This window comes from Epinephelus lanceolatus, chromosome 10 (assembly GCF_041903045.1).
Source record: "Epinephelus lanceolatus isolate andai-2023 chromosome 10, ASM4190304v1, whole genome shotgun sequence".
Lineage (NCBI taxonomy): Eukaryota > Metazoa > Chordata > Actinopteri > Perciformes > Serranidae > Epinephelus > Epinephelus lanceolatus.
In genome coordinates, this window is record NC_135743.1 from 15,153,405 (window position 1) to 15,178,018 (window position 24,614).

General features: G+C 40.7%; 3 protein-coding genes across 3 annotated transcripts; 1 reads left to right on the forward strand and 2 right to left on the reverse strand.

Moving 5' to 3' along the window:
- Positions 1-104: 104 nt before the first annotated feature.
- LOC144464490 (uncharacterized) lies at positions 105-3,128 on the reverse strand. Its single transcript, XM_078171623.1, has 2 exons — positions 3,004-3,128; positions 105-837 (listed from the first exon to the last, which is right to left on the reverse strand). The coding sequence occupies exon 2, from the start codon at positions 765-767 to the stop codon at positions 333-335; it is 435 nt and encodes a 144-aa protein (XP_078027749.1). The 5' UTR covers positions 768-837; positions 3,004-3,128; the 3' UTR covers positions 105-332.
- A 6,146-nt stretch (positions 3,129-9,274) lies between these two features.
- rcvrn2 (recoverin 2) lies at positions 9,275-15,100 on the forward strand. Its single transcript, XM_033641689.2, has 4 exons — positions 9,275-9,377; positions 9,499-10,034; positions 13,050-13,161; positions 13,625-15,100. The coding sequence occupies exons 2-4, from the start codon at positions 9,654-9,656 to the stop codon at positions 13,711-13,713; spliced, it is 582 nt and encodes a 193-aa protein (XP_033497580.1). The 5' UTR covers positions 9,275-9,377; positions 9,499-9,653; the 3' UTR covers positions 13,714-15,100.
- Positions 15,101-15,749: 649 nt separating this feature from the next.
- On the reverse strand, positions 15,750-23,667 carry LOC117266462 (germ cell-specific gene 1-like protein). The gene is made up of 7 exons (XM_033641687.2): positions 23,591-23,667; positions 22,377-23,433; positions 17,769-17,951; positions 17,588-17,635; positions 17,313-17,465; positions 17,091-17,202; positions 15,750-16,992 (listed from the first exon to the last, which is right to left on the reverse strand). The coding sequence occupies exons 2-7, from the start codon at positions 22,570-22,572 to the stop codon at positions 16,620-16,622; spliced, it is 1,065 nt and encodes a 354-aa protein (XP_033497578.1). The 5' UTR covers positions 22,573-23,433; positions 23,591-23,667; the 3' UTR covers positions 15,750-16,619.
- Positions 23,668-24,614: the final 947 nt, after the last annotated feature.

Genomic DNA, 24,614 nt, shown 5'->3' on the forward strand with positions numbered 1-24,614 from the left:
ATTTTTGAATATTATTAATAAAACAGGTTTTTTGAGTGAAATGTTCTTGTCGAAAGAGTTTTTATGAACTTCACGTTTTTACATTGAGGCTACAGTAGGCTCTACAAGCTTGAAAGGGAGGGGGGGGGGGTTGAGGGGTATTCAGTTGTTTGCAATCTACAATCTCACCACCAGATGCCACTAAATCCTACAAACTAGTCCTTTAAGGTATCAAAAATAAAGTATTCATCAGTATCCATCATGAGTGAAGAGCAGAACGCATTTTCTGTCTGGTATGATATTTGCAGAACAGTCCGTTCAGAATTTTGTGCAGACTTGTCAATAATTCTTCTTCATACTGTGACTTTTTTAATCACCCTCCCACTCTCTACAAGAACTTCTTTCCCGTCCTCTCTCTCCCCTCTTGTCATCTCTCTCTTCTTCCTTGTCAGGAGGTAAAACGCCACCACACTTCCCACCACAACAAAACTGAGGCCCAGAATCACAAGTCCCAGTGCCAGTAAGTGAGAGGTTCCTCCCTTAGACTGGTTCAGTTGGTCCCACAGCCCCACAGCTACACAACTGAAGCCAATTAGAGTTCCCCAAAAACCAAAGGCCAGCATGCAGGATCCACAGGACAGCTCGACACCCCCGGTCATCACAGTGATGCCCGCCACAGAGACAACCCCTTCTGGTAAGGTCACTGTCTCAGACTTGGGGTCATAGGTGACGGTAGAGGTGGCGTCTGATAGAGTTGATGGGTCGAGCGTTTCCAACTTGTTCGCCATGGTTGGTTTTAATTCCTTTGTCAGACAGTCAAAAGTGATTTTGCTTGCAGCTTCCTCTTCGTCTTTGCTCCTTTAACATGACATATAGACCTGATTAAAACATTTAACATTCAGTTTTCACTTTTTATTTAAGAAACTTTTTATAAGATTGGAAAAATCATCTTATTCCAACTCTTTATTGAAGCTATGTTTACAGCAACTGAAATATTCAAAGCACATCATTATATTTCATCAAAGATGTCCAGTGCATTATTTACACGTTTCCTAAAAATACAGCCTAATAACTGGGTATCTTTGGGCTCTCCACTACAGTTTAAAGATGTGTGGGTGTGAGCAATGTTTTGCTGCACAAATTATGTAATGATTGACCCACTGATGGGCAACCAAAATAGGTCCAAGCATTTCAGCTGAGGTGAATTAAGATACACAGCAACTTAAGTAAGGTTTAGATACAAATACAAGTGAGATCTTTTTACATGGAACCAACAAATATTGAAGATTACATAACTATAATGGCCTCAGTTCAGCAAACTGCGATAAGCCTTAAAGGGTGAGTTAAGTGTTTTTAAACTTGGACCCATGTTTTGTGTCTTAAGCTCCATTTCCACCAAACACTTTCGGTATGGGTCCTGTGGAACCAAAAGTAACCCTTCAGACAGGGTACCTAGACCCTGGTGTTTTAATTGCAAACAGCACCCTTAAATGTGGGCGGAGTTGTTGTCACTCACTGCTCTGTATATAACTTGCTGTATTTCCTCATCAGCGGTGACACAAATGGAAGTCTACACCTTGTTTATCGTCCACAGAACGAGGCTACACACCGCCATTTTCAGAACAAAATAAAACAGGCTGCAGTGAGAGTCTCTCTCCATGGGATATTTAAAAATAGCAGCTTTGTGCATTTAGTCCTTCTCAGGCAAGCTCAGAGGTTTAGTGTTGACGGAGCCCACAAGAACTATGCTCCGACAAGCTTTTTTTTCTCTCCAAGTGTGTGCTAGGTACCCCAACAGAGGGGGGACCAAAAATGGGGACGGTACAGAACGGTTCCATTGGTACCATCCACAACTTTGCACAGTAGAAATGGAAAAAAATGCATACTGAACTGAACTGTACCGTACTGTACTGCTCGGTGGAAACAAGGTTTAAGTGATGGGAACAAGAATTTTTTAAAAGGGGCTATGTTGAGCGAGACCATTGCAGACAGTAATTAAATATTAATTTTATCCTTGGATAACACTCCATTAAAAGTCCATCCATCCATCCATTTTTGTAACCGCTTATCCTCTTGGGGGTCATGGGGGCGCTGGGGAGGCAGGGTACACCCTGGACAGGACGCCAGACTATCACAGGGCTGACACATAGAGACAGACAACCATTCACACTCACACCTACGGACAATTTAGAGTCACCAATTAACCTGCATGTCTTTGGACTGTGGGAGGAAGCTGGAGTACCTGGAGAAAACCCACGCTGACACGAGGAGAACATGCAAACTCTGCATAGAGGGTTCCCTCCTGGGATTGAACCAGGAACCCTCTTGCTATGAGGCAACAGTGCTAACCACCACACCACTATGCCACCCCCATTAAAAGTGGAAAAAAATAAAAATAAAATAAAACTCACAAAAGCCGTCTTGGTTGGTCTGTTCACTGTTCCAACAATCACCGACTGTGGTTTGGTTACAATTAACTCTTAATTCACTCAGGTAGATGTGAAAATATGCTCCCTCTATACACGCTAAAATGACTGTTTGATTTAATAGAACCCAGTGGGTTTAGCGATAGTTATTTCTGGGCAGGATCTCACTCTATCAGAGAGGTCTATCTCGGTAGGATCATTTCCGAAATGTTGTCAGACACTTAGAATGATAATCTGAGCATGTCATTGGCAAAGACTTCAAAGATTATTGTCCCCATCAGTCACTTCGACACTAAAACATGGGAAAATAGGGTCCAGGTAGAAATATATAATATGTTGAACTTACCCTTTAACATAAATCTTACTCTCTTTAACCCAGTGGACAACAGATCTATTGTAAAATCATGTCATGCAAACAAAATTGCTCAAACCCACTAAATTTCTAAATTCTAAACTGAAATGAAGATCACAAGTTCCCCAGGTGTATATCTTTATTTTTTAATCTCTTTGATGGGACAGAATATGAAAGAGTAAAAGACTTGCTCACATCAGAAACTAAAATGTTGTACATGTATATAAAAAGTACAGCAGTGCTTACCTCAGCGTTGAATCAGGAGCTCAGATGTCAATGGAAACTGTTACAAAAGGTCCTTTAAATTCATACATGTGATTATTTCTTGTCCAGGTATGTGAGAGATTTTAGCGAAAGCCTAATAGTGCTGTTGACTTTCTCTCTGGACAATGGGTGCAGAAATGTGAGCAGGGGCCCTAAGTGCTGTTACCCACTCATATGCGTCACAACATGAGGCCTCACAAGATGGTGGACACAATTGTGAAGATTGTTGTCACCACTTGTTTGTTCCTCTCTTTCCTCGTGTTCAGTAGGAAGCTCTTGTCCGTCATTAAGCCTCATTATAACCCATTACCAGATATTTATCTTGGAACAACTCCCTTCCTCTTTTCCTCTCTCTGTCAGTCTTAAGATTTGAGTTGTGTCGGCACAGAGGCATTGTTTGGGCTGAAAGTGGGTTTTTCTTCTTTTAAAACATTTTCCTGTTCAGCATTCCTATTTCTCTGGTGGTGAAGTGCACATTATTTCATCAGTGCTTTACTTCTAAAAATTTGGGAAGTGGAAGCCCATTTCCACCAGTGTGATTAAAAGAAAGGATCCTGTAGGGCATTACAACAAGAAATGTCTGAAAATAATCACTTTGTATCTTAAAATAATGAGAAACATTGTTAAAATTATGAGTTAGTATCTCAAAATAGCAAAGATCGAAACGATGACTTAAATCAAAATAATTACAACCTTTTTTTCGGAATAATGAGTTAGAATCTGAAAATAATGACAAACTCTCTCAAAATAATGTTGTAGCATGTCAAAATAGTGATTTAGTATCTCAAAAATAATGACTTATCTCAAAATCATGAGAAACTTTCTCAAAATAATGATTCAGTATTTCAAAATAATGAGAAAAGAGACTAAGTCATTCTTTAAGCTTCCTATTATTTTGAGATACCAAGCCATTATTTTGAGATTTTTTTCTCATTATTTCACCATACTAAATAATCGTTTTCAGTAAAAAAAAAAAAAAAAAACATCATTATAATGACTTACAGAATCTTATTTTCCATCACACTGGTGGAAATGTGCTTCCATACTATTCAACATTATGACTATCTTGAAATATGATCAGGAAGGAAGATGACTGAGAGTTTTGTGCTGTTATAGTGGTGTTCCCGTACCTTCACCTCGCACATGCACTACTCACACCCGGCAGCTCATAAGTAGAGACAGGTAGAGAGGAGAGATCATCATCAGCAGTTGTATTTGGTTATGACCTGTTACTGTGGCTAGGGCAGCAGCTGGAGATGTGTGGTCCTATGGGCATGTCTATAGGCAGCAAATTCAACAAGCTTTTAATTCTACAGGTTCTGGGATGACCCTGATTAAGGCCACAAGCTGAAACACGTCAGTCAATAAAGTTGTTTTTCATACCACAAGTGTTGCTGGAGCTCTTTTGACAATTCTACAGGTTCTAGCAAGTTGGTGCATTCAGTGGTTTGTTTTAGAGCCATTAAGTTCTTTTTTTAAAAAGTACTTTGAATACTTAAGTTTGTTTTTAAAGCAAATACTCCAGCACTTTAACTCAAATAACAATTTGACTCAGCAACTTTCACTTGTATTAGAGTAAAATTTGACCGGGAGAATCTATATTTTGACTCAAGTAATAGAGTTGTGTACTGGAAATAATCATTCATAATCTACACCAGTGGTTTTCAAAAATGTTGTGCCCAAGGCGCACCTGTATAAATATCTGTGTACAGTAGCCTCTATCATGTGTGTTATCACTCTTATCACGACATAAATGTTTGTATTTATTTACTAATATCAAATAACAATTGACAACCAACTATTGCTCGCGAAATATCTAACACAATGTTTTAAAAATTCACTTGAAACTTTTTCAAATTACATCAAAGCACCAGTAACACAGTAACAGAATCCAAACAGTAAATAATGTAAGATAATGTGATGTGTCACACACTTATTATTCCCATGTGTGAAGGGTGACAAATAGGTTTATTTTTAATTAAATAAAATTAAATTGAATTATTTTTATTTATTTTTTTTAGGTATAGTTTGCCTCTTTATTAGGAAATGGGTGTGCACAACATACTGATACAGTCAATTAAAAATTCATGCATAACTTTATATAGGTCAAGTTGGATATTGCAATAACAATGTATGGTTATCACAAAATCTCACGGCACACCTGGGTTTGCATCACACCACTTGAGAACCACTGATCTACACAAATAAGAAATTGAAGAATGCTGCTTGGTTTTCCTACCAAGTGGCAGAAACACATGGATGCATGGGCCTGATCTGTGTACACCGAGTGAGGCAGATGTATATGTCAGTGCTGACACTGAGTTGGCTCCTGGTTTGATGCTGTCACACAGGTGAAGCTTGCTACTGCCATTTAATTGGCTTTAATGCTGCCCAGCCAACTGGGATGTTGCCAGTGGTGAGTCATTGACCTCATTGCAGATATTTCTAGATGTGTTGACTTCTACTATCACGAAACTTTCACCTGTCATTACACTATTTTTAATGTGTATTAGAGGTTACAGCCTGCAAAATAAATATATATCCTGGTTATTGTTGCAAAGCACTGTAAAAGCTGCTATAACGTGTTATCATTCCTTTATTAAATAAGTGTCATTGTTGTGCTTAGTTGCTAAAGATTGTGCTTCAGCATCCACGTTACATGAACCCTCACCTTCACCACAAGCAGAAAAACATTGCACACAAATCCTTTGCTTGCTTTAGCTCTAGCTATTAGTTGAGCCCAGGGTACAGGTCAGGTATCACAGGGTGTTTTGTGGAGAGGAGGGGTAATGCTATTGGCTGTGGCACTCACAGGATGATGATGATGGTAATTGGCTAGTGCTGGATTGGGTGGGATGGGGCAGGTCAGCAGTAATCCAATAGATGGACTCACTGAGAGCTCGCTGACCTGGAACACGTATGTTGAGGGTCTCTGTACCAGACTACAACAGCGTCTGCCCTTCTTACGGCTTCTAAGAATTCATGGTGTCTTTGAGAGCCTAATTAGATACGCCATCAGTTTGGTTTGGTAACCTCTCTGTGCAACTGAAGTCCAAACTAGTCTGACTCATGCCGACTGCATTAAAGATAACAGGTGCAAAACAGCATCTATACCTGCAGTCTACCTACAAACAGGCTGCTCTTAAGTAAGCTGACAAGATAATAACCGACCCATCCTGTGTGCTACACAATGAGTAACAGCTACTACCATCAGGGAGGAGGTTTAGAGTACCACACTGTTGATCAAATAGATTTTAAATACTCTTTTATCCCTTCTTTAATTAAAAAGAATTCATCATCTAATAAATTTAAGCATCAGAGTATGTTTTATTATTATGTCCTGTCTTGTTTCCTGTAGTTGTTTTGCCACTGCCTTTTATGTATGTGGACTTTGTTGTATGGATGCAGCATGGGGGGAAGCCCAATCCAAATTCCCAACCACATGAGACGATGAAGTGAAAGAAAAGCCTGCTGCAAAATACAACATAAATAATAATCATACATACACACTAAAGAAATGCTACCGCTGCCGTCAACTTGTACTTCCACATGTCCTGTTACAACATACACACCCTTGTACACATTTGTCTCACATAAACTCTGCCGTACACCCCCGCATCCATGCCGAGTTAGTCTGAAACAGCAGTTAAGACAATCAAGATAATACTTTCAGTCTAATCAGAGCGGACACACAGAACACAGACTGATGATGTAAATGTGTCAGCCAAGTGTAATGAAGTGAGTTTAATGTTCTGTGACACCTCCTGTAGGGTGATGGCTGTTGACAATAAAGATGGAGACTATATACAGAGAAATGCCCACAGGACTGGGACTAAGTTACATGGTACTGGGTAGAAACTTTCAAACCATTGAAAATAAAGGCAAAGTCATGTGTGTGCATGTTTGTATCAGCCTGTACATATAACAGGGCTCCTTCAGTGCATGAAACAATACTGTGTGGAGGGTAAAGTCAAGACTGGACCAAAAAGGCTAAAGAGAAGAAGAATTTGGCAGGCCAAGGGGTGTTAACTGGTCTTGATGATAACCATGATATCTAAAAATGAAATATTGATATCATGTTAATAATTCACATACTGCATAAAAATATTGTGTAAATAATCCAGCCCATTTTAAATCATGTCAGTTTCATTCTCGCTCTTTTTTTCCCTTCTTCAACACCATCTGGTTGCCTTTTCGATATCCATTAAGTGTAATTGCTATTTTTGTACACTTATGGTTACAGACTCTCTCTCCACCTCCCTACACTTGTTTTTTGAGTGTAATTCATTTTGAAAAAAGAGACAAAACTATAGACTGTCTAATATAATCAACGTAGCTATCATGATGTCACCCATTTGTTTGTGGACTTCTGTTTTGAAGCCTTGAGTTTGGCATTTCAGCTGTCATTACATCTCATGTTTTTTGGAGCTAGAAGTGACCATATTTTTATGAGAAGGTGGAGCTCACTCAAAGTGGCCCTGCCATTAATTAGGTGCAACTGGAGCCCTTCTGTGTGGAGTTGGTATGTTCTCCCCATGTCAGCGTGGGTTTTCTCCAGGTTCTCGGGGTTCCTCCTGCAGTCCAAAGACATGCAGGTTAACTGGTGACTCCAAACTGCCCATAGGTGTGAATGTGAGTGTGAACAGTTGTCTCTCTCTATAGCAGCTTTCCCACTGCCTGTTCAAGTCAGGAATATCACATTGTTATGCCACCTCACTGCGCTGTATATAAGGTATGATCACAGAATGGGGGGACAGAGTGGTCTCGCCTTTCGTCCGCCAGAGGAGGTAGTAACAGTGCTAAAATGGTGTCTGTATGAACAGGACAGCCTGCAGGATGTTATGTGTGCTACCCAAAGCAGGAAATTTATAAGGTAGCTGTTAGCAGTTAGCAGCTAACCCAAAGAAGAAGACCAGCGGCTGAAAATGTCCTAAATTGGGAAAACAATGAGGTCTGGGAGCCGCGATGCAGTGTATAATCACACACTGAAGCGAAATGATGCCGCCATTGTTTGGCTCTGTGTAAAAATGCAAAGGAGGCATAAAGAAGGGACTTTGTAGCCGCCCTATAGCATGATCTCTGTGTAAAAAGTGCTTATGTGTTAGCCCTGTAATAGTCTGGCAATCTGTCCAGGGTGTATCCCGCCTCTCGCCTAATAATAATAATGTCAGCTGTGAACCCAACCCAACCCTCCAGGGACCCTTAACAGTATTTTCTGTACCAGGCCCAGACATGTTTATATCTGCTGTAAAGGTGGGCATTTTACCATGAGGATTGACTTGATTTTTGAAGCCAGCTCCAAGTGGCCATTCAAAGAACTGCAGATTCTGGCACTTCTGCGTTGGCTTCATTTTTCAACCCTAGAGGTTACTGCTTGGACAAAACGCACAATAAACAAAGTTAAAAATGACTTGGACAGATAGCATTATTTATTTATTTAAATTTTCTTCAGATATCGTGATAATATAGTTATCGTGAACTCTTTTGGCCATGACAATTGATTAGTGAGAGTCTGATATCATGCCAGCCCTACAGACCAACAACAAAAACATAATTTTGCAGAGTAAGAAAACATGTCCGAAACGTCTTAACACTCAGCTCAGTAAAACAAACCCAGACTAATGACACAAAAGTCAGTAAAAGGACGTCATGTAGGACAAGAAGGAGACCTCCTTCTTGTCCTACATGAAGGCCAGCAGTGAAGATGATGCTAGGGGCATAGGTGGGATTGGAGGTGGAGGGGGGAGTTAAACTTCCTGGACAGATGGTAGTCTGGTATTAGATGTCAGTGGTCAACTAAACCCATTGAAAGGCCACTACTGAAATAGCAGACATACTGCTGAAGGGCCTAAAGCTAGCTTTGAAAAGACCCCACGTGGAGCCATGTGAACATGTCTGCTAATCTGTTGGTCAAAAATAACTTTTATGTTTTTATTATTCTGTGGCATGCAAACACTTGCTAGCTTCATGAAGGGGTTGTAACCACGAGGATACAGTGAAATGTATTAGATTTCTGTTGATTGATTAATACTGAGTTATTAAGTAAGACTATAACTTCTTGGATACACTACCACAAGGTGTGACTCAAAACTCCTACACTTTATAAATAACATAACTGGGAAAATAAACACTGTTATATACCATAGATCTTTCTAGATTTCCAGACCCAATAGAGAAAAGTCGGATCCGGGGGTTCGTTTTAGTCAAAAGCTCAGCCAGGTTAAATCCCGCATTAACACGATTAACCCACTCGTCCATGGTAGGAGTGTTTCCCCCTGCCCTCCTTATCTCTCACTGTCTTACTGTCGAGACACACACTCAATTCTGCAGCCATCGTCTGCCTGCACAACACACAGGTAAGCTTCCCTATTTTATTTCAGATCATCCTCCCAATGTAATTTACTGAGTAACAACCAGTTTAGGATTTCATACGTGGACTGTACCATATTTGTAAATCTTTTTTTTTTCCTCTTGCAGGGTTCTCTTTGGCCTCTAAGATCAAGACAAGAGGTCAAGCCAGTGGTAAAATATTTTGAACAAAGGAGAAGTTCAAGTGGGACAAAGAAGAAAAACTCAGGTGGCAAATATTTGCCAGTGAGTTTGTCAGAACAAAGACACTGAAAGCAACGACCATGGGAAATACCACCAGTAGCGCATTATCAAAGGAGATCCTGGAGGATCTAAAGCTCAGCACCAAATTTACCGAAAACGAGATCAGCCAGTGGTACGAGAACTTTCAGACTCAGTGCCCGACGGGACGTATCACACCTGAAGAGTTCGAGCAGATCTATGCCCGCTTCTTCCCTGACAGTGACGCCAAGAGCTACGCACGACATGTGTTCCGCTCCTTTGACACCAACGATGACGGCACTTTGGACTTCAAGGAGTACATCATCGCACTGCACATGACCTCCACTGGGAAGACGACCCGAAAACTGGAGTGGGCCTTTTCGCTGTTTGATGTGGACAAGAACGGATACATCAACAAGACGGAGGTGACGGAGATCTGCCAGGTGAGGGGGAATACCTACAGTCATGTGTCAGATAATGATCAAAGGATTAGACACTTTAACTTGGTTCTAGTGTGAACAACTAAAGGTATCTACTATTCCTACAGTGTGGTCTTGCTCTAAACATTTTGCTTCTTCAGATTAATTCCTAAACATGTATCTTATCTTATGGAGAGTTGTATCAAACTTTATTGTCTAGGAATACTAAAGACAGAAATGCTGTCTCATATCATTAGTATTGCTGCTATAAACATACAATATCAAAACTTCAAGCTGCTCTGTGGCTCCTCACGGAAATGCCTGATTCTAAGTTGTCAAAGCTAAAACTGACAGACAAAATAAGAGGATTACTTGACCTGCAATCCAGTACAATAGTCCTGCTGTGAATACTACTTTTTAAGGTTAGAATCAGTGGTGTAGTGGAGGGTATACGCAGTTATACAGGGTATACCCACTTCTTTTTCTGGCCATTTACAGTATGAGCCAAGAATCCATTGGAATATATAGAAGAGTACACCCATGTCCTCTTCAGTAACATACCCATCTACCTAGTCACACCTCAACTACCACTACACTACTGTTTATAATGTTTAATATTCTTGAATTTCTATGCCGATGAGATACTGATTTAACTCTCTAGTCATTTTTAAGGTTATAGTTTTGGAGAATTATTGTTGTACCGCATCACATTGTCTAGTTATCCTTGTATTTCAACACTATCTCCTAGAATTACGTTTGTATGTTACTAAACTGCTTTCTTAGTTACATTGTTGTCGCAACGTAATTGCTGCCTGGATTATGTTCAGAGACAACGCTCCTTTCAGGCAACAAAACACCACATTTATGTACCATGTAGGCTTGGCAGGGTAGGTGGTTGGGGAGGGTGGCGAGTATACAAAATGCAGTACTATGTCACCAGCACCCCAGATACAGATTCATGCCTCAGGTTTAGGCAACAAATGCAGTCTGGCTACGTTTAGAGAAAGATCGTGATTCTAGCTAAATGTTAAGAAAAAAGTAAGATTGCCTATTTTGGTGAAGACAACAACAACTGAAATACATTGCCAGAGGACATTTTGCTGATACGTTTTGTATGAACATTCTTACGACTAGCCAGGTATGTTAATTAGCAACATTTCCGCAATATGTTAATAGTAAACATAATTTGCTCTGTATTACGTTTCCCTCAAAATGTATTTGCTGTTTCAAATTAATTATAAATAAACATAATTTCTAGGAGACGGCTGGGTACTTTGTTGAAGGAGAGTAATTATACGTACATTATGTAGGTGCAAGGCTATTAAAAACAGCCTACGTGACAAAAAAAAAATCATGCATGCACACGTATGCCGCACCACAAACTATTTGTGGTGCGGCGTACGTGTGCAGGTGTTACGTTTTCCTGGTATTTTGCCCACTTCCTTTAAAGTCTGTGTAAAATGAGTTGCTATTCGTTGGAAAGTGACCATCCCTCTTATGGTATGTAGGTCCCGACACTAATTGCCATCCTAATTAGCCAGTCTATTTGAGCCTCAAACCCCTGGTAATCTCTGTGATTACAGGGTTAACTCTTAGACAATATAGGCAGTCCTACTCTTAAGCAAGACTGCTCTTGCATTGCTCTGTCTTTAGAGGGACTGCTCATCTTTGTCCCTGAGGCTAATCCATGTTTCTTTGGATCACAAGGCCGCCACTTTTGGATTTTTGAGATGTATTGATGCTAATTACATTATATAGTCATTAGCAATTGTTTTCACATAATTAAAACTCTGATTTAGGTTGTATTTACTTTCTTTATCTTCTGTTTTAAGAGGAATGATATAGAATTGTAAGAGGTTTAGACAGATCAGCTGAGTATCCAGCTGGCATTGTAATGGGATTGCATGCCTGGCCAACTGGACTGAGGCCATGTGCATCACGTTTACAACCAGTGCACAAAATAGCCACTTTTTAAAGCCACCCTGCCAAAAGTTCAACAACCTTTAACAGAATTAGACTCTGTGGAGAGGAGGGCGATAAACAGATCTGCCATGCACAGAAACTAACATCATTATAACAGAGAGATAATCCAGTGATATCTGGTTCCATCTGTGGGTTCGAATAAGTGAGTGAGGAGGGCAGAATTAGCCAAATATTAATTTAGTCTAGTATAGTAAACCACAATAATATGGTACACAAGTTAACAGAGGGTGTGAATACAGTGTATCTGTAAGAGTATCCACATTTATATGTGATACAGATCTGATTTTATTATTTAAAATTGACTGCTTGTCATCTATAAGCTCACAGTGTGAACTACAGGCCACACGATCAGAGGGGCAAGATGGAGGGACAGTCCAGTGAGAAAAGAGAGGACATCTTGGTGTTTGGCCTGTGGCCTGAGTCTTGGCACTAATCCATGTTAATCTAGGTGTCTTAAATGTGGGAGATGAGTGCTTCCTCTCTAAGTGGGACACACACTTAAAGGCCTGAACCTAAAGTGCACCGTCATTTAGTCATTTACAATCTGCTGGATTTTAAGTGGCATATTCCAGATTCACTGTCTTGGAGAAATGACACACAGGCCGTGGGCTGCTTGATTGTACACATTGTTTACATATAAGCTGTGATGGGCAAGCCCTCCAGGACTGCTCTCGTAGCTGCATTTGGTCGGCAGATCAGACGTCGTGTGGGGATTGCAGGCTACATTTCCTGTGAGATGTAATTGTAGGCTACTTGATTTGTCTGTATACAGACAAATTGTTACGAGTATACAATGGCTAATGACAGTAATCAGGGACGAGACACAAGAGAGAGTGTTGGCCTTTAGCTTTTCTCTAAATGTCAAGTTGTTTTGCATCAGACGCTCTCTAAACCCAAAGACACTAATTAACTTGAGCTTACTCACTTGTCCTACAGGCTAAACGCTGCTTGGCTTGCACTCATTCATTTCTTGTGCGGTGTTGATGTTCCATACATTATTTGTGTGAGAGAAATGATGCGGCATTATCACCAATCTTATACCCAACCCCCCTTCAGGCCATATTTAAGCTGATCCCAAAGGAGGAGCAGAGCAGGCTACGAGAGGATGAGAACACACCCGAGAAGAGAGCCAACAAGCTGTGGTCTTACTTCGAAAAGAAAGACAACGGTAAAGGGAATTACATACATGTGTGACTGTGTTTTGTGTTCCCGTAGTGCATGACAGGTCACTGTGTTCTTATCGCTGTGTACTTAATGTTAGAGGGAGATAAAGTCGTGTATAAGCCCTTACTACCTTTCCTCAGCAGCTGTTCTTGCATCCTGTAGTGAAGATTACATTTTGCAGCTGTTTGGCTTCACAGTAATACGAGCAATAAATCCACCTGGGGGCACATCCCAACATCACATGTGTCATGCAAGCTTTATTATGTATGTACCAGCCATATTTCATGACTCCACTGCATTGCATGCTACTGTCATACACACACAAACACACACACATACACACACAGGAGATAAGACCGGATTTCTTAGATAACATACAGACGCATTATTCAGCCTCATGTTTACCCCTCATGCCTGACCGTATATCTTGTTTACTGTTTTCACTTCCTTTGTTTTTCCCCTCACAGAGCGACTGGCTGAAGGAGAGTTCATCAAAGGAGTGATTGAAAATGAGAATGCAATGCGTCTTATCCACTACGAACCAATGAAACAATAAAGTCATTCCTGTTTCTTTCCCTCTCCTTTCTCTCGTTAGACTCTACCAAACAATTTTTCTCCTCTTCCCTTCAAGCCTCAGAGGCTTCCTCCTCCGTCGTCTTCAATCTGCTCTGTGTAAATACTCCTCTCTGCAGTGTCTTGGTTGCAACTAATTTTTCAGTATGTTTCGCTCATGTCATGTTGTTTTGTTTATTGATGAATTTGTTATATTAGAGGCTAAAAGAGGCAAATGAAGATGTAGTGTTTGAAATGTGTGTGCAGCTTAAAAGAAGATTTACGGTAGGCAGGTGCTATTTGCACCCAGGTGTCCGTAGCCAACAATGTCATTTGCACTCAGTATAGAACAGCTAATGTGGTTATTTACACTTGTACACAGGTTTATACATCCTACAAATTGAAAACAAGTCAACTAAATTTAAAGATGATAAGCCAGTGTTGATTGAGACAGGATTCAATCCCAGTCTCCTGTGTGAAAGTCCTGTGCTCAACAAATTCATCGACCACATCTAACCCCATACGGGTCGGCCAGTCTGGTCCGTGGTCAGTGTTTACTTTTTCAAGTAACACTCGCGGTCCCAGAGAATGAGTGACCTGACAGTGCGTTCATAAATTCAGTCTGATGCTCTACACTAAAATGAGAGCCCCGTTGGTTGAAGACACGGAGCTTTATATTTCTATGTGAATTAACGAACGATTAAGTTAATCGCACATTTACTCCGCTCGGCTCTTTGATTCTCCAAGAGTGTGGTGCTCTGGATAACCAAACGGTATATTCTGACAGCATTATGAATTTACAAACAGTCCAGTTTGAGTATTTCTGAACACACCACTTGCATCATCTTCCGCCATAGTCTAAAACAAGCCAACAGAACTTGCTAGCTAGTGCTAGCTAATGTCTGTGGAGCATTGTTTTGCCCCCAGCTAAGCCCCACCCCACCAAAAAAACTCATACTGTTTACTAACAGTAAAAGGGTCTATACTAATTGTTTCAGATCTTGGCTCGTTAACGTGACGTGTACTAGCCAATCAAAGCACACAGTGGGATTCATAATAATTGGTCATAGGAATGGGTCTGAATGGCTGAAAAGCTTCAGTGTGACTATTCTCACCTGGGTGCAAAAACACACTCCATAATATATATATATATATATATATATATATATATGTAAAGAATGTGTATGATAAATATTGTACTATTGTTAATCTTTTAAATAGTACAAATTTTGGCTCTGGAGAAATTAATGCTTATAACAATTATATAAATACAGTATAATACCTGATTAAGTTTTTTTTACATTACTGGAAATGTCTTAATAGAGGTCGTAGCTCTCACATGTTGTACTCTATTCACTGTACAATCAATTAAAGGTTTTCTCTAAAATCTGTGCTTTGAAAATCAATTTATTTGTCTTTCCCATGAAACAATAAATTCCTCTATGAACCAGAAACATGCTGTGTAATAAAATACTGGAGGTTGACAAAACTGGCGCTTTCCCGACAGGAAATTCAAGAGTATCCCACATGTAAAACCTTCAACATTCAAGGTGAATTTTGGAACATTTATTTAGAGATCTCTGTCTGTATAATGTGATGTTAAACACAGTAAATACCTGAATGTAATATCCATTTAAAAACTGTTATTTCCCTGAAAGTGTGTTTTCGTGGTGCAGATCGTTTGTGTTTTTGTGTCTGTGCAGTGTCTGGGTGTGCGTGCCTGCGTTTCTTTCCAACTTTCATGCTGACCCCCCACAACCTGCTCCCCCCTCCATCCCTTCACATGCCTTCCATCTCTCCTCACTCTATTCCTCCTCCTTCTTTCCATCCAACTCGGGATTACTGGTTTACACATAATCTTCTGTTCAACATCAGAGAGCAGACTTTTCAAAATCTCTGTAATCTTTCTATCACTACGTGTCTATCGTACAGGGTTTGTCTGTGCATCTGCAGGGAGACTGTTTGTTGTAGCCTCTGGTGTACATAAAGTTTGTCACAAGAGAGAGAAGAGCTCGAAAAAGGAAACATGCCCCACTCAGATAAATGAGAAGATATTTTAGTATTTACTCTAAAGGACAGGCTGATCCGTTTAGGTATCAACAGGAGAAGAAACATCCGACCTGTCTATGCAGTGAAATGATCATTGCAATAATCTGTCCTGATACATTGCATGTTAAAGGTTCTGTATGTAACTTTGTACCAGTATTAATTGGTTTTTATTGACAGTGGTGAACAGGTTGTAATGTAACTTAAAAAGTGAGAGTTTCCTCGACTTTCTCAGTTGCCTTTAGCAGGCTGTGGATCAACTTCTATGTAGAGGACTCGGTCCAAATTCTTATCAAACAGTTCAATGGATGTGACGTAATGTGCATTGCTGAGTTCCTTGCCTCTCTCAAGCTCCACTACAGTGTGGAGCAGAGTCCACGTTTCCTGCTTCCGTTAGGCCTCTACATAGTTTGCAGCAGTGGCCCGACAGAAGACAGATCTTCACTTAAGGACCTGTAGCAACTCAAATTTAGGACAGGATGCTGACTGCTGTTCACTTAACTGAGGTGTCACAAAAGGATTCTCTGAAGGTTACATACAGAACCTTTAAAATATGAACAATAAAATAATATAAACATGTGTTAACATATGGAGAAACATTTACTTCGCTACCATGAGGCACTGAGAAATACCCAGAAAACATGCAGTCCCGCATGTCAGTGTGATATCTATACACTGTAGTCTTTAACAGTTTGATCAGTTTCATTTGCCTTAAAGCGTCTTTAGTACGTCCCAACTTCACTGAAAGTCAAAGTGGAAGAAAAGAAAAACTGGATCTGTTTGCTCACATCGATCCTCCTCCAGCACGATGATAGTGTCTTTACGTTTTTCAGCCCTTAAAAGTTTATGGATATAAATGATCCTCTAACAAGGTGAATCGACTCGGTCCATGGCCTCATCCATCTCATCCATCTCTCTCTCACAGTCTTCACACCCCTCTGGCCCGCAGCCTCCTACTAATACCAGCGTTGGTACGTCCCCATTGCTCACTCCAACCACACTCCCGTTCGGGGCCCACGCTACGTCAATCATACCGTCTGGACACTGCAACAGGCCGCTGACGGAGTAGAGCCCGCCCCCTGGAACAACTTCATCATAGGCGGGAGCGTGAGTGGCGGCTCTTGCTTCCTCCAAACGGAGCCTCTGTCTGCGACGGAGCTCAATGATGGTCTTTGTGTAGGAGTTGAGTGTGACCACAGCGGCCCCCATACAGCAACTGAAGGACACCCAGGCAAGACTGAGAAGGGAGGAAAGAGACACGTCATCAGAGCCTATATATAACTTTGTATGTATGTGCATTAAAAGCACAGGTGTCTCTAAAGAGCAGCCACCTACGCAAATGACCAGCCGTAGTCCCAGGACTGAGGCCTCCAGTCTTTGGGGCCCACAATGACTGTCATCTGAAATACTGTGGTGTACATCATATGGGCCACCATCCCAAGAAGACCTACATAGAGAGAAACATATAAAAACCAGACAGAATAAAGAGCCATGCAAATCGAAAAGGTTATATGGATAAGGAGGTGGTTATAAAGTTAGTGAAAGAACGAGTCTCACCTGATAACACGGTACAAATCGCTGCGTACGCATTGATTTTTAGCGAGTGCATCTCTTTATGGGAACACAAGACTTCCAGCCACATCAGTAAGAAGCCCATCCCCAGCAGGCCGATGTACGTAAACTCTGAAATAACTGACAGCCAGAGCACACCTGCAACATTTGAAAGCACATACACAATTGACGCACATGGATCCGTATTGAAAATAGCAATAAAAAGGGGTCAAAATAATGATAATTTCGTGGTTTTATATTTCAGGTGATACACAACTCACCTTGTGTTTCTCCAGGTGTTAAGTCTATAAAGCTCCGACATTTCTCCCCTGCCGACCAAATTTACAGATACGAACAAAATAAATACAATAAACATTTCTTTGAGTTCAAATTAAAAGATATTGTGACCAGGCGCTAGTGTATTAGTTTATGTGTGACTGGACGTGCGGTTTGTGGCCTCACCATCGTTGTGTTTCTCGCAGCTTTCCCAGAAACCAGTGTGGAAGTATCTAAAAGCAAACTTGTCTTCTCCCGTCTCCCAGATGTATTGAACTGCATTGGCCAGCTGTCTCTGTCTGATCCGGGCCAGCTCGTCCCTCCTGGCTGGAGACAGTGTGCGGTTGAAGGGGTTCTGAGTGGGACTCTCTGTTTGACAGAACAAAGAGGAAGACAATGAGGAGAGCATTTTAGGAACATTTTTGTACCTGCCTATACTTCATAGGATGATAGAGTTAATGGCAGGAGCACAAAAATGCACTTGGTGGACCATCAACTCACAGACTTTGGTTCAATCCCAGAACACCTTTTGCCCCTAGCACTTGACTTTTACCCCTCTGTTTTGTTGGGACAGACGGGTAGTGAAAAGTGATAGGGCTTGATAGTTTTCGGCGGCACACTCCAAAGTTTTGACAAAGAGTTGTGAGAAATCACTGCCAAGATGGCTGCACAAGTAACAGAAGAACCACAAAATGTATTTTCTTTATAATTAAGATTTAAAACAACAATAACCATCATATTATCTTAGTTTAATGTTGTTTCAATGTATTATAGTCCTTTTCTTTGTCCCTTTCTTTCCATAGAAGTAGCCTCCGCTGATGTTTTCGGTAGCTAACTAACTAGCTAGCTAACGTAACATTGTTATTGCTGATTTGTGCATGACGGTCCTGCGTTTTGACATACGCATATGATGCCTGAAATTAACTTTAGAGCAGCAAAGTTGTTCAACTTGTAACCGCTCCTCTAATATCAGACTGGCAGGATAGAACAGGCCCCCACGAAAGCTGCTCAGCCTTTTGGCAAACTTTTCCCGGTGGCTATTCACGCTATTGCAACATAAAGTATTGTGGCCGAAAAAGCGTTTTCCCATAGACCACCATTACACAAGAGACGTCTGTAAAACTGTTGACAGGACACCTAAAACTGCAAACAATGTTAATTATGAATTTTTCTCCAATGAATTCTTGAACCATGGAGGTTTTTTCTATTTGTAAAACTTTCCAGGAAGCTAGAAAACTTTCTTGGTGTATGTGCCAGGTGAGCAACTCCATTGGAAAGAACAGTGTCGAGTTATTATTGAAATCTATGGGATAGGAGCAAACAATTGCAAACGTTAGCCTACAGAGCACTGCTAGTGGCCTGGAAATGATTGTTGACTTGTTTGATCGATTGATAGCATGAAACTTAAGTTGTAAACAAATTGCAAGCATCCGTACTTTTCTATCTCCATGGCAAGTGATAAAACCAATACTGTCATAGTCACACCTGTTTATGTAAAAGCCATCTACAACTACTGATGATGTATCAGAGTCTTGAAGGGTGATCCCATTTCATAGGAGATGATTTTAACTATTTCACCCTTGTAACCCATTGTACCCCTTGCCAAGGAGCAAACTTCTAATAGCTATGACTGTAACTATCTAATAGGCTCTTTAACTGAAGATTTTCCATTGGGAAAAATGCAATGCACCAAAAGGTCAGAGAATTAAATGACAAACACACACTTTGCGTGCAGACGTGTGTTGATGCAGAATTGATGGAAATTAAAATGGAGTATGTGCTTCAGAATGAGATGGATACTGTACATAACAGTGTGCACAAACCAAGTCTTAATCACACCATGGCCTCGAAAGCAACACGCCTCTGTGTTTTCCAGTCACACGCAGGCTTGTCAGGCAGCACCCTGTATCAAAAATGCGCTGGCTGGAACATCTCTCCAGAGACATATAGAGATACAGAAACATGCGTGCATACATCCATGTGTGTATTTGTAAATCATGTCTAGAAGCATAAGGGAGAGTCAAATCCACCACTGTAAAGGTAGATCTTTCTGTATGAGTACATAAAGTACATGCAGCGATCAAAGATGATTCCTCGGTGCAGTAAGAGCGGTTAATCTCATTGTGGATTAAGCATATCTGTTGAGAAAATAAAAACCAGGCAGCAGGCAGTGCACTATGCCCCACGGACCAATAAACCTTTGGCATCTATCCTCACACCCTGCAGATTTATACTAAGCCATAATTCACTGTGGGACCTAGGTATGTGCAAAAAGAGATTAAAAAACATCAAACCAAGGACATTCAGTTTCTCACATGGGGAGAAGCCTGTCAGTTTATCCACTCAGATTAGTTTGAGGTATTGGTTGTTATGCAGTGACAAGAAATTCAGTACTTGTGTAATCAGGTTCAAAAGTCAAGGCCAAAATTTTGTTAAAGTCAACGTCATCAAGCTGCATTTTATATCTTTGGCGCATTTTGGAAGACTCATGAGACGATGCACGACAATAAACTGACCACACGAACAGACACTCAAACAAAGATGAGACATAATATATTGAATACACTATTAAAGAGACAGTATCGCTTTGTCAGCTGTGTCTTGTCATCTTCTGTCCTTACTGTTACATCACATATATTTTTTGCTTTCTGTTAAAACCTGGCAGCTCATCACCTCTTTAAACCACCAGAAACATCTGCCCTCAAAAAACACACAACAGCGATGTGTCTCTCCAGAAATCATGACCCAAAATGATTATGACATTGATCGTGATCCATGAGTAGATGCACACTTTCTTCTGTGCCATGATACAGTTGGTGGGTGTAGATTGGCACAAAGAAAATAGTTCCTACATGAAACTGCTTCTATGCTGCTAGGTATAAAGCAGCATAAAATGGAGATACTCAAATACAAGTATCTCAACATTTATCTTAAGTACAGTACTTTATGTTCCACGGTGGTGAATGGGAGTATTTTACAATATTAAGCTTTGAGCTGGCCTGAAGCAGAAGAAGACTGAATGACAAAAAGTTGCCAGGTGACTGATCCTAGTATCTGTTGCAATACGTTTGCAGGCATATCAGTTTGTCATAAACTCATCCTACATGACGTCAGCAGTTAGGTGATGTTTTCCTGTCATTAGACTTTTGCAATAGTCAGGAATGATGTGACTGTTTAAACCGTACCGACCAGGTTCCACCCGTCACACTCCACATGTTACTGTCTTTCAGATGTATACTCTCAACAGGATAATGCATCATTGTTTTAAACTGCTTTAAGAAACGCTGTTCCAATTACAATCAGTTATTTGTAACAGTGTCATTGTTACTTCTTAAAAATGGGCACAATTACCATTATTTGACAAAGAAAAAATCCTGACTCCAGGTCTTCTTCCAAACTCTTTCTGAAGCTTTCAACTGCATTTCACAGCCCATATCAGCAGACCAAACTGAGATGTGATTGAAAGCTCTTTCTGAAGGAAAAAGCAATTAAGTAGACTTAAAGTCAAGATTGATTTGTCAAAGTACTATTCCCAAGTTCAAGAATGAGAATTAACTCATTAATGCATTACATATTTAATGTGTTAAAGAGACAGTTCACCCAAAAATCAAATATACACATTTTCCTCTTATCTTAAGTGTCATTTATTAATCTGGACTGCTGCAATGTAAGTTACCAGGTGTTATATATCGGTCGTAGAGATGTCTGCCTTCTCTTAAATATAATGGAACTAGATGGTACTCAGCTTGTGGTGCTCAAAGCTTAAAAAATAAATAAATGCATTTGAAAAACTCAGCAGCAATGTCTCTTTCCAGAAATCATGACCCGGTTACTAATAATCCACAAACCTAGTTGTGAGCAGTTCCATTAGGATCTATTTTCTCTCTACCGAAGTACACCATGTATTACTGCGCAGGAGGAACAGTGCATCTACTGCTAACTCACCTAGCATCACTGAGCTAGCTAACGTTACAGCTCAGTCAAGGAGGGCGCCTTCTGTGTTTACATATTGCCCTGTCAAAAGTGCGAGGCTCTCGTCCATGAGTAGCTGCATGCTTCCTTTCTGGCAGGTGTAGTTTGTTAGAAAGAAAGTAGTTCCTCCCCACCCAGAAGGAAGCGTGCATTTACTCGTGGATGAGAGACTTGTACATGACAACCCGAAATTTAAACATTAATGGCGTCTTCCTCGGCTGAGCTGTGATGTTAGCTAGCTTAGTGATGCTAGGTGAGCTAGCAGTAGATGCACGGTTCCTTCTACGCGGTGATACAGTTGGCAGGTGTAGTTTGAACTATTTTCATTCTATGAACTTCTCCCGCCAACTGTATCATCGCACAGAAGGAAGCGTGCATCTACTCATGGATCATGATCATCAACTGTTGAGTTTTTCAAATGTATTTTTTGGCGCTTTGAGCACTACAGGCCAAGCACCATCTAGTTCCATTATATTTGAGAGAAGACAGACATCTCTATGACCGATATCTCCAACACTCTGCAACTCACACCAAAACAATCTAGACTGACAAATAGCACTATAGGTAAGATGAACAATATGTATTTTTGAATAAGTGGTAAACTGTCCCTTTAACAGTAACTGTACATCTCCACCCAGCCTAAATTCTCTGCTGAGACGCAAATCATTGTCAAACTCAGGAGAGAGCTGTTTGCATAAATAGGGAGGTGCTCCTAAAAAAGTAAATAGCTATTAAAACAATTGTCAGTACACAAACAGAACACAATAAAGCTGCTCAAAACAGCTTTTGATGTGTAGATGTAAAAGACAAAGTGACATCTACCTGTGGTGTAAGGCTCGCTGTTGTTCTGACCACAGTTCTTCATTTTGACGGGCGACAGGCAGAGGGGCTTGACCACCTTGTGGGTGCCCTCACACCAGTAAGAGGTGCAGAGAGCCAGGATGGAGAGGGCCAGAGCCAGAGTGGTCAAGGTCAGGGAGAGCAGGGAGCGAGAGCGACGGGACAAACGCTCCAGCATGGCCACACAGGTGAAGAGGGAGGCGGGGGGGGAGGCCGGAGAGAGAGAGAAAGAGGGGAGAAAGCCAGGCAAAGAGGGGGCAGGTGCTGCACGTGGGGATAGGACAAAGAAGGACAGAGGGTTCAACTACTGTTACAGATGGAGCCGTGAGGGCAGCACAGATGTTTCGGGGTGGTTTAAAAGAGGTGATGAGCTGCCAGGTTTTAACAGAAAGTAAAAGATAAATATGATGTAACAGTAGGGACAGAAGATGATAAAACACAGCTGACAAAGCGATACTGTAAACTCAGCGTGATTAAAAGAGAGGAAGATAAAGGGAGCGGGAGGGGAGGGAGGTGGATAAGATGCTCTGAGGTTGATACACGTGGGAAAGGACAGATGGAATGAAAAAATGAACAAGAGGGGATTTAGGTGGACGACCCCAGGAGAGATGCAAGGACATAATGGTGTGCTGGCCAGACAGCTTTAATGTGATATCCTGCTATTGATCCGTGTGGCCATACATCCCCTGACCTCAGCAGTGGTGGACCAGTTTGTCTTCACTCGATGTGACAAGAATAAAATAAAAAGAATTTATTGTTAAAAGCTGAATATCTAAAGAGGAGATAGAGGACATCCTTAAACCCATCTGGCAAGAAAGTGAAATTAAATGGTTGAATGAAACAGAGGCTAAAACCACAGTGTCCATATGGTGACATCTAACATTGTTGGAGTCATAAACCCGCCTGAGGTCACATACGTCCTCCAGCTGTGTTTACAAGGAGAGGTTATGGAAGAATAAGTGATGTGCTGCTAATATCTCCCTGCCTCCTGATGAACACACTCAGGCCCGACCCTCATTACGAGCTCCACTGCTGGACCCTAAGTGGAAGAGAAGACGAGAAGAGGGGAGCACAAACAAGAGATTACTGTTTTTGATGAAATTATGGATAAACCACAGATCGAAATGAATTTTTTGCGAGTAATCCCTCATAATCTGCTTGTGTTAGGTGTGTTTTAGTGTGAAGTGTGCTCTGACCATGACTGCTGTCTGTCTCTCATGCAATATTTCAGCCGACAGCCCCTGAAACACAACAGGACAGTAGTGAAACCAATAGAATTTGCATGGGAAGTGATTCATGTTGGTTTCTATTTGAATAACAGACGGTTACAACTTTAGAAAATGGAAAGAATAAAATCTAATGGATGCCCTGAACAAGATCACTTTGGCCACACACAGTCTGTCTAGTTATTATTATATCTTGCTTTTATTTCTTTACTGTTTACAACCAATTACTCAGGTGCACTATCAGTATTGTCAACTGTGCAATATCTATACTTCCATCAGTCAGTGATGTAAAATCAAATTTGTACCTAAATCAAATTTAGTCAGTTCCTTTGTTATATTCTGCTTCTTTTTAATGCTTCCTTATCATATTGCTTTGTGTTTTTCAACTGTTTTCTTTTTAAACTGCTCCTTGTTTTTGTACAGTTTTACGTACTGACTTTATGTTTTCCTACTGATGCTTCCTGTTTGCATTATCCGTTTGCTGCTGTAATGTTCCCAATGTCCCCGCTGTAGGATGAATAAAAGATTATCTTATCATATTTACAAAAAAATGATGCAAGGGCGAAATTCATGTAGCATATGTCACAACAGATCTCATACTTTCATTGTGTATATAAACTGGGGGCTACCGTTTTAAAAGTGTAAGGACAGTGTCACATTTCACATTTTAATTCACTGTAAATGTGAGCTCAGTGTGAGTGATAGTGACTGGGTTTCACTTTCTTCACATTTATCTTCCCAACTGTATTTGACAGCTACAGAATTCAGGTCTTAATCATGTCTAACATCCAAAATCTTTTCAGGTGGACATCTCTGAAGTGAGATCTTAGCAGTAAAAGGGTCCTGGACATGAAAAAGGTTCAGAGGAGAAGCACTGGACTAAAACTAAGGCAGCCTTAATACCTGCTTTATGTCATTTCTTAAATGTTAAAGACAACTATATGTTTCTATGGTTTTCAAAAGACCTTTGAGACATAACTCTTGTAATCACCTG

Coding starts and splice junctions, on each gene's coding strand:
- rcvrn2 (XM_033641689.2), top strand. CDS start 9,654: ATGGGAAATACCACCAGTAGCGCATTATCAAAGGAGATCCTGGAGGAT. Junction 10,035..13,049: donor AGGTGACGGAGATCTGCCAG/GTGAGGGGGAAT, acceptor ACCCCCCTTCAG/GCCATATTTAAGCTGATCCC. Junction 13,162..13,624: donor CTTCGAAAAGAAAGACAACG/GTAAAGGGAATT, acceptor TTCCCCTCACAG/AGCGACTGGCTGAAGGAGAG.
- LOC117266462 (XM_033641687.2), bottom strand. CDS start 22,572: ATGCTGGAGCGTTTGTCCCGTCGCTCTCGCTCCCTGCTCTCCCTGACC. Junction 17,952..22,376: donor CAGCGAGCCTTACACCACAG/GTAGATGTCACT, acceptor TCTGTCAAACAG/AGAGTCCCACTCAGAACCCC. Junction 17,636..17,768: donor CTGCGAGAAACACAACGATG/GTGAGGCCACAA, acceptor TTTGGTCGGCAG/GGGAGAAATGTCGGAGCTTT.
- LOC144464490 (XM_078171623.1), bottom strand. CDS start 767: ATGGCGAACAAGTTGGAAACGCTCGACCCATCAACTCTATCAGACGCC.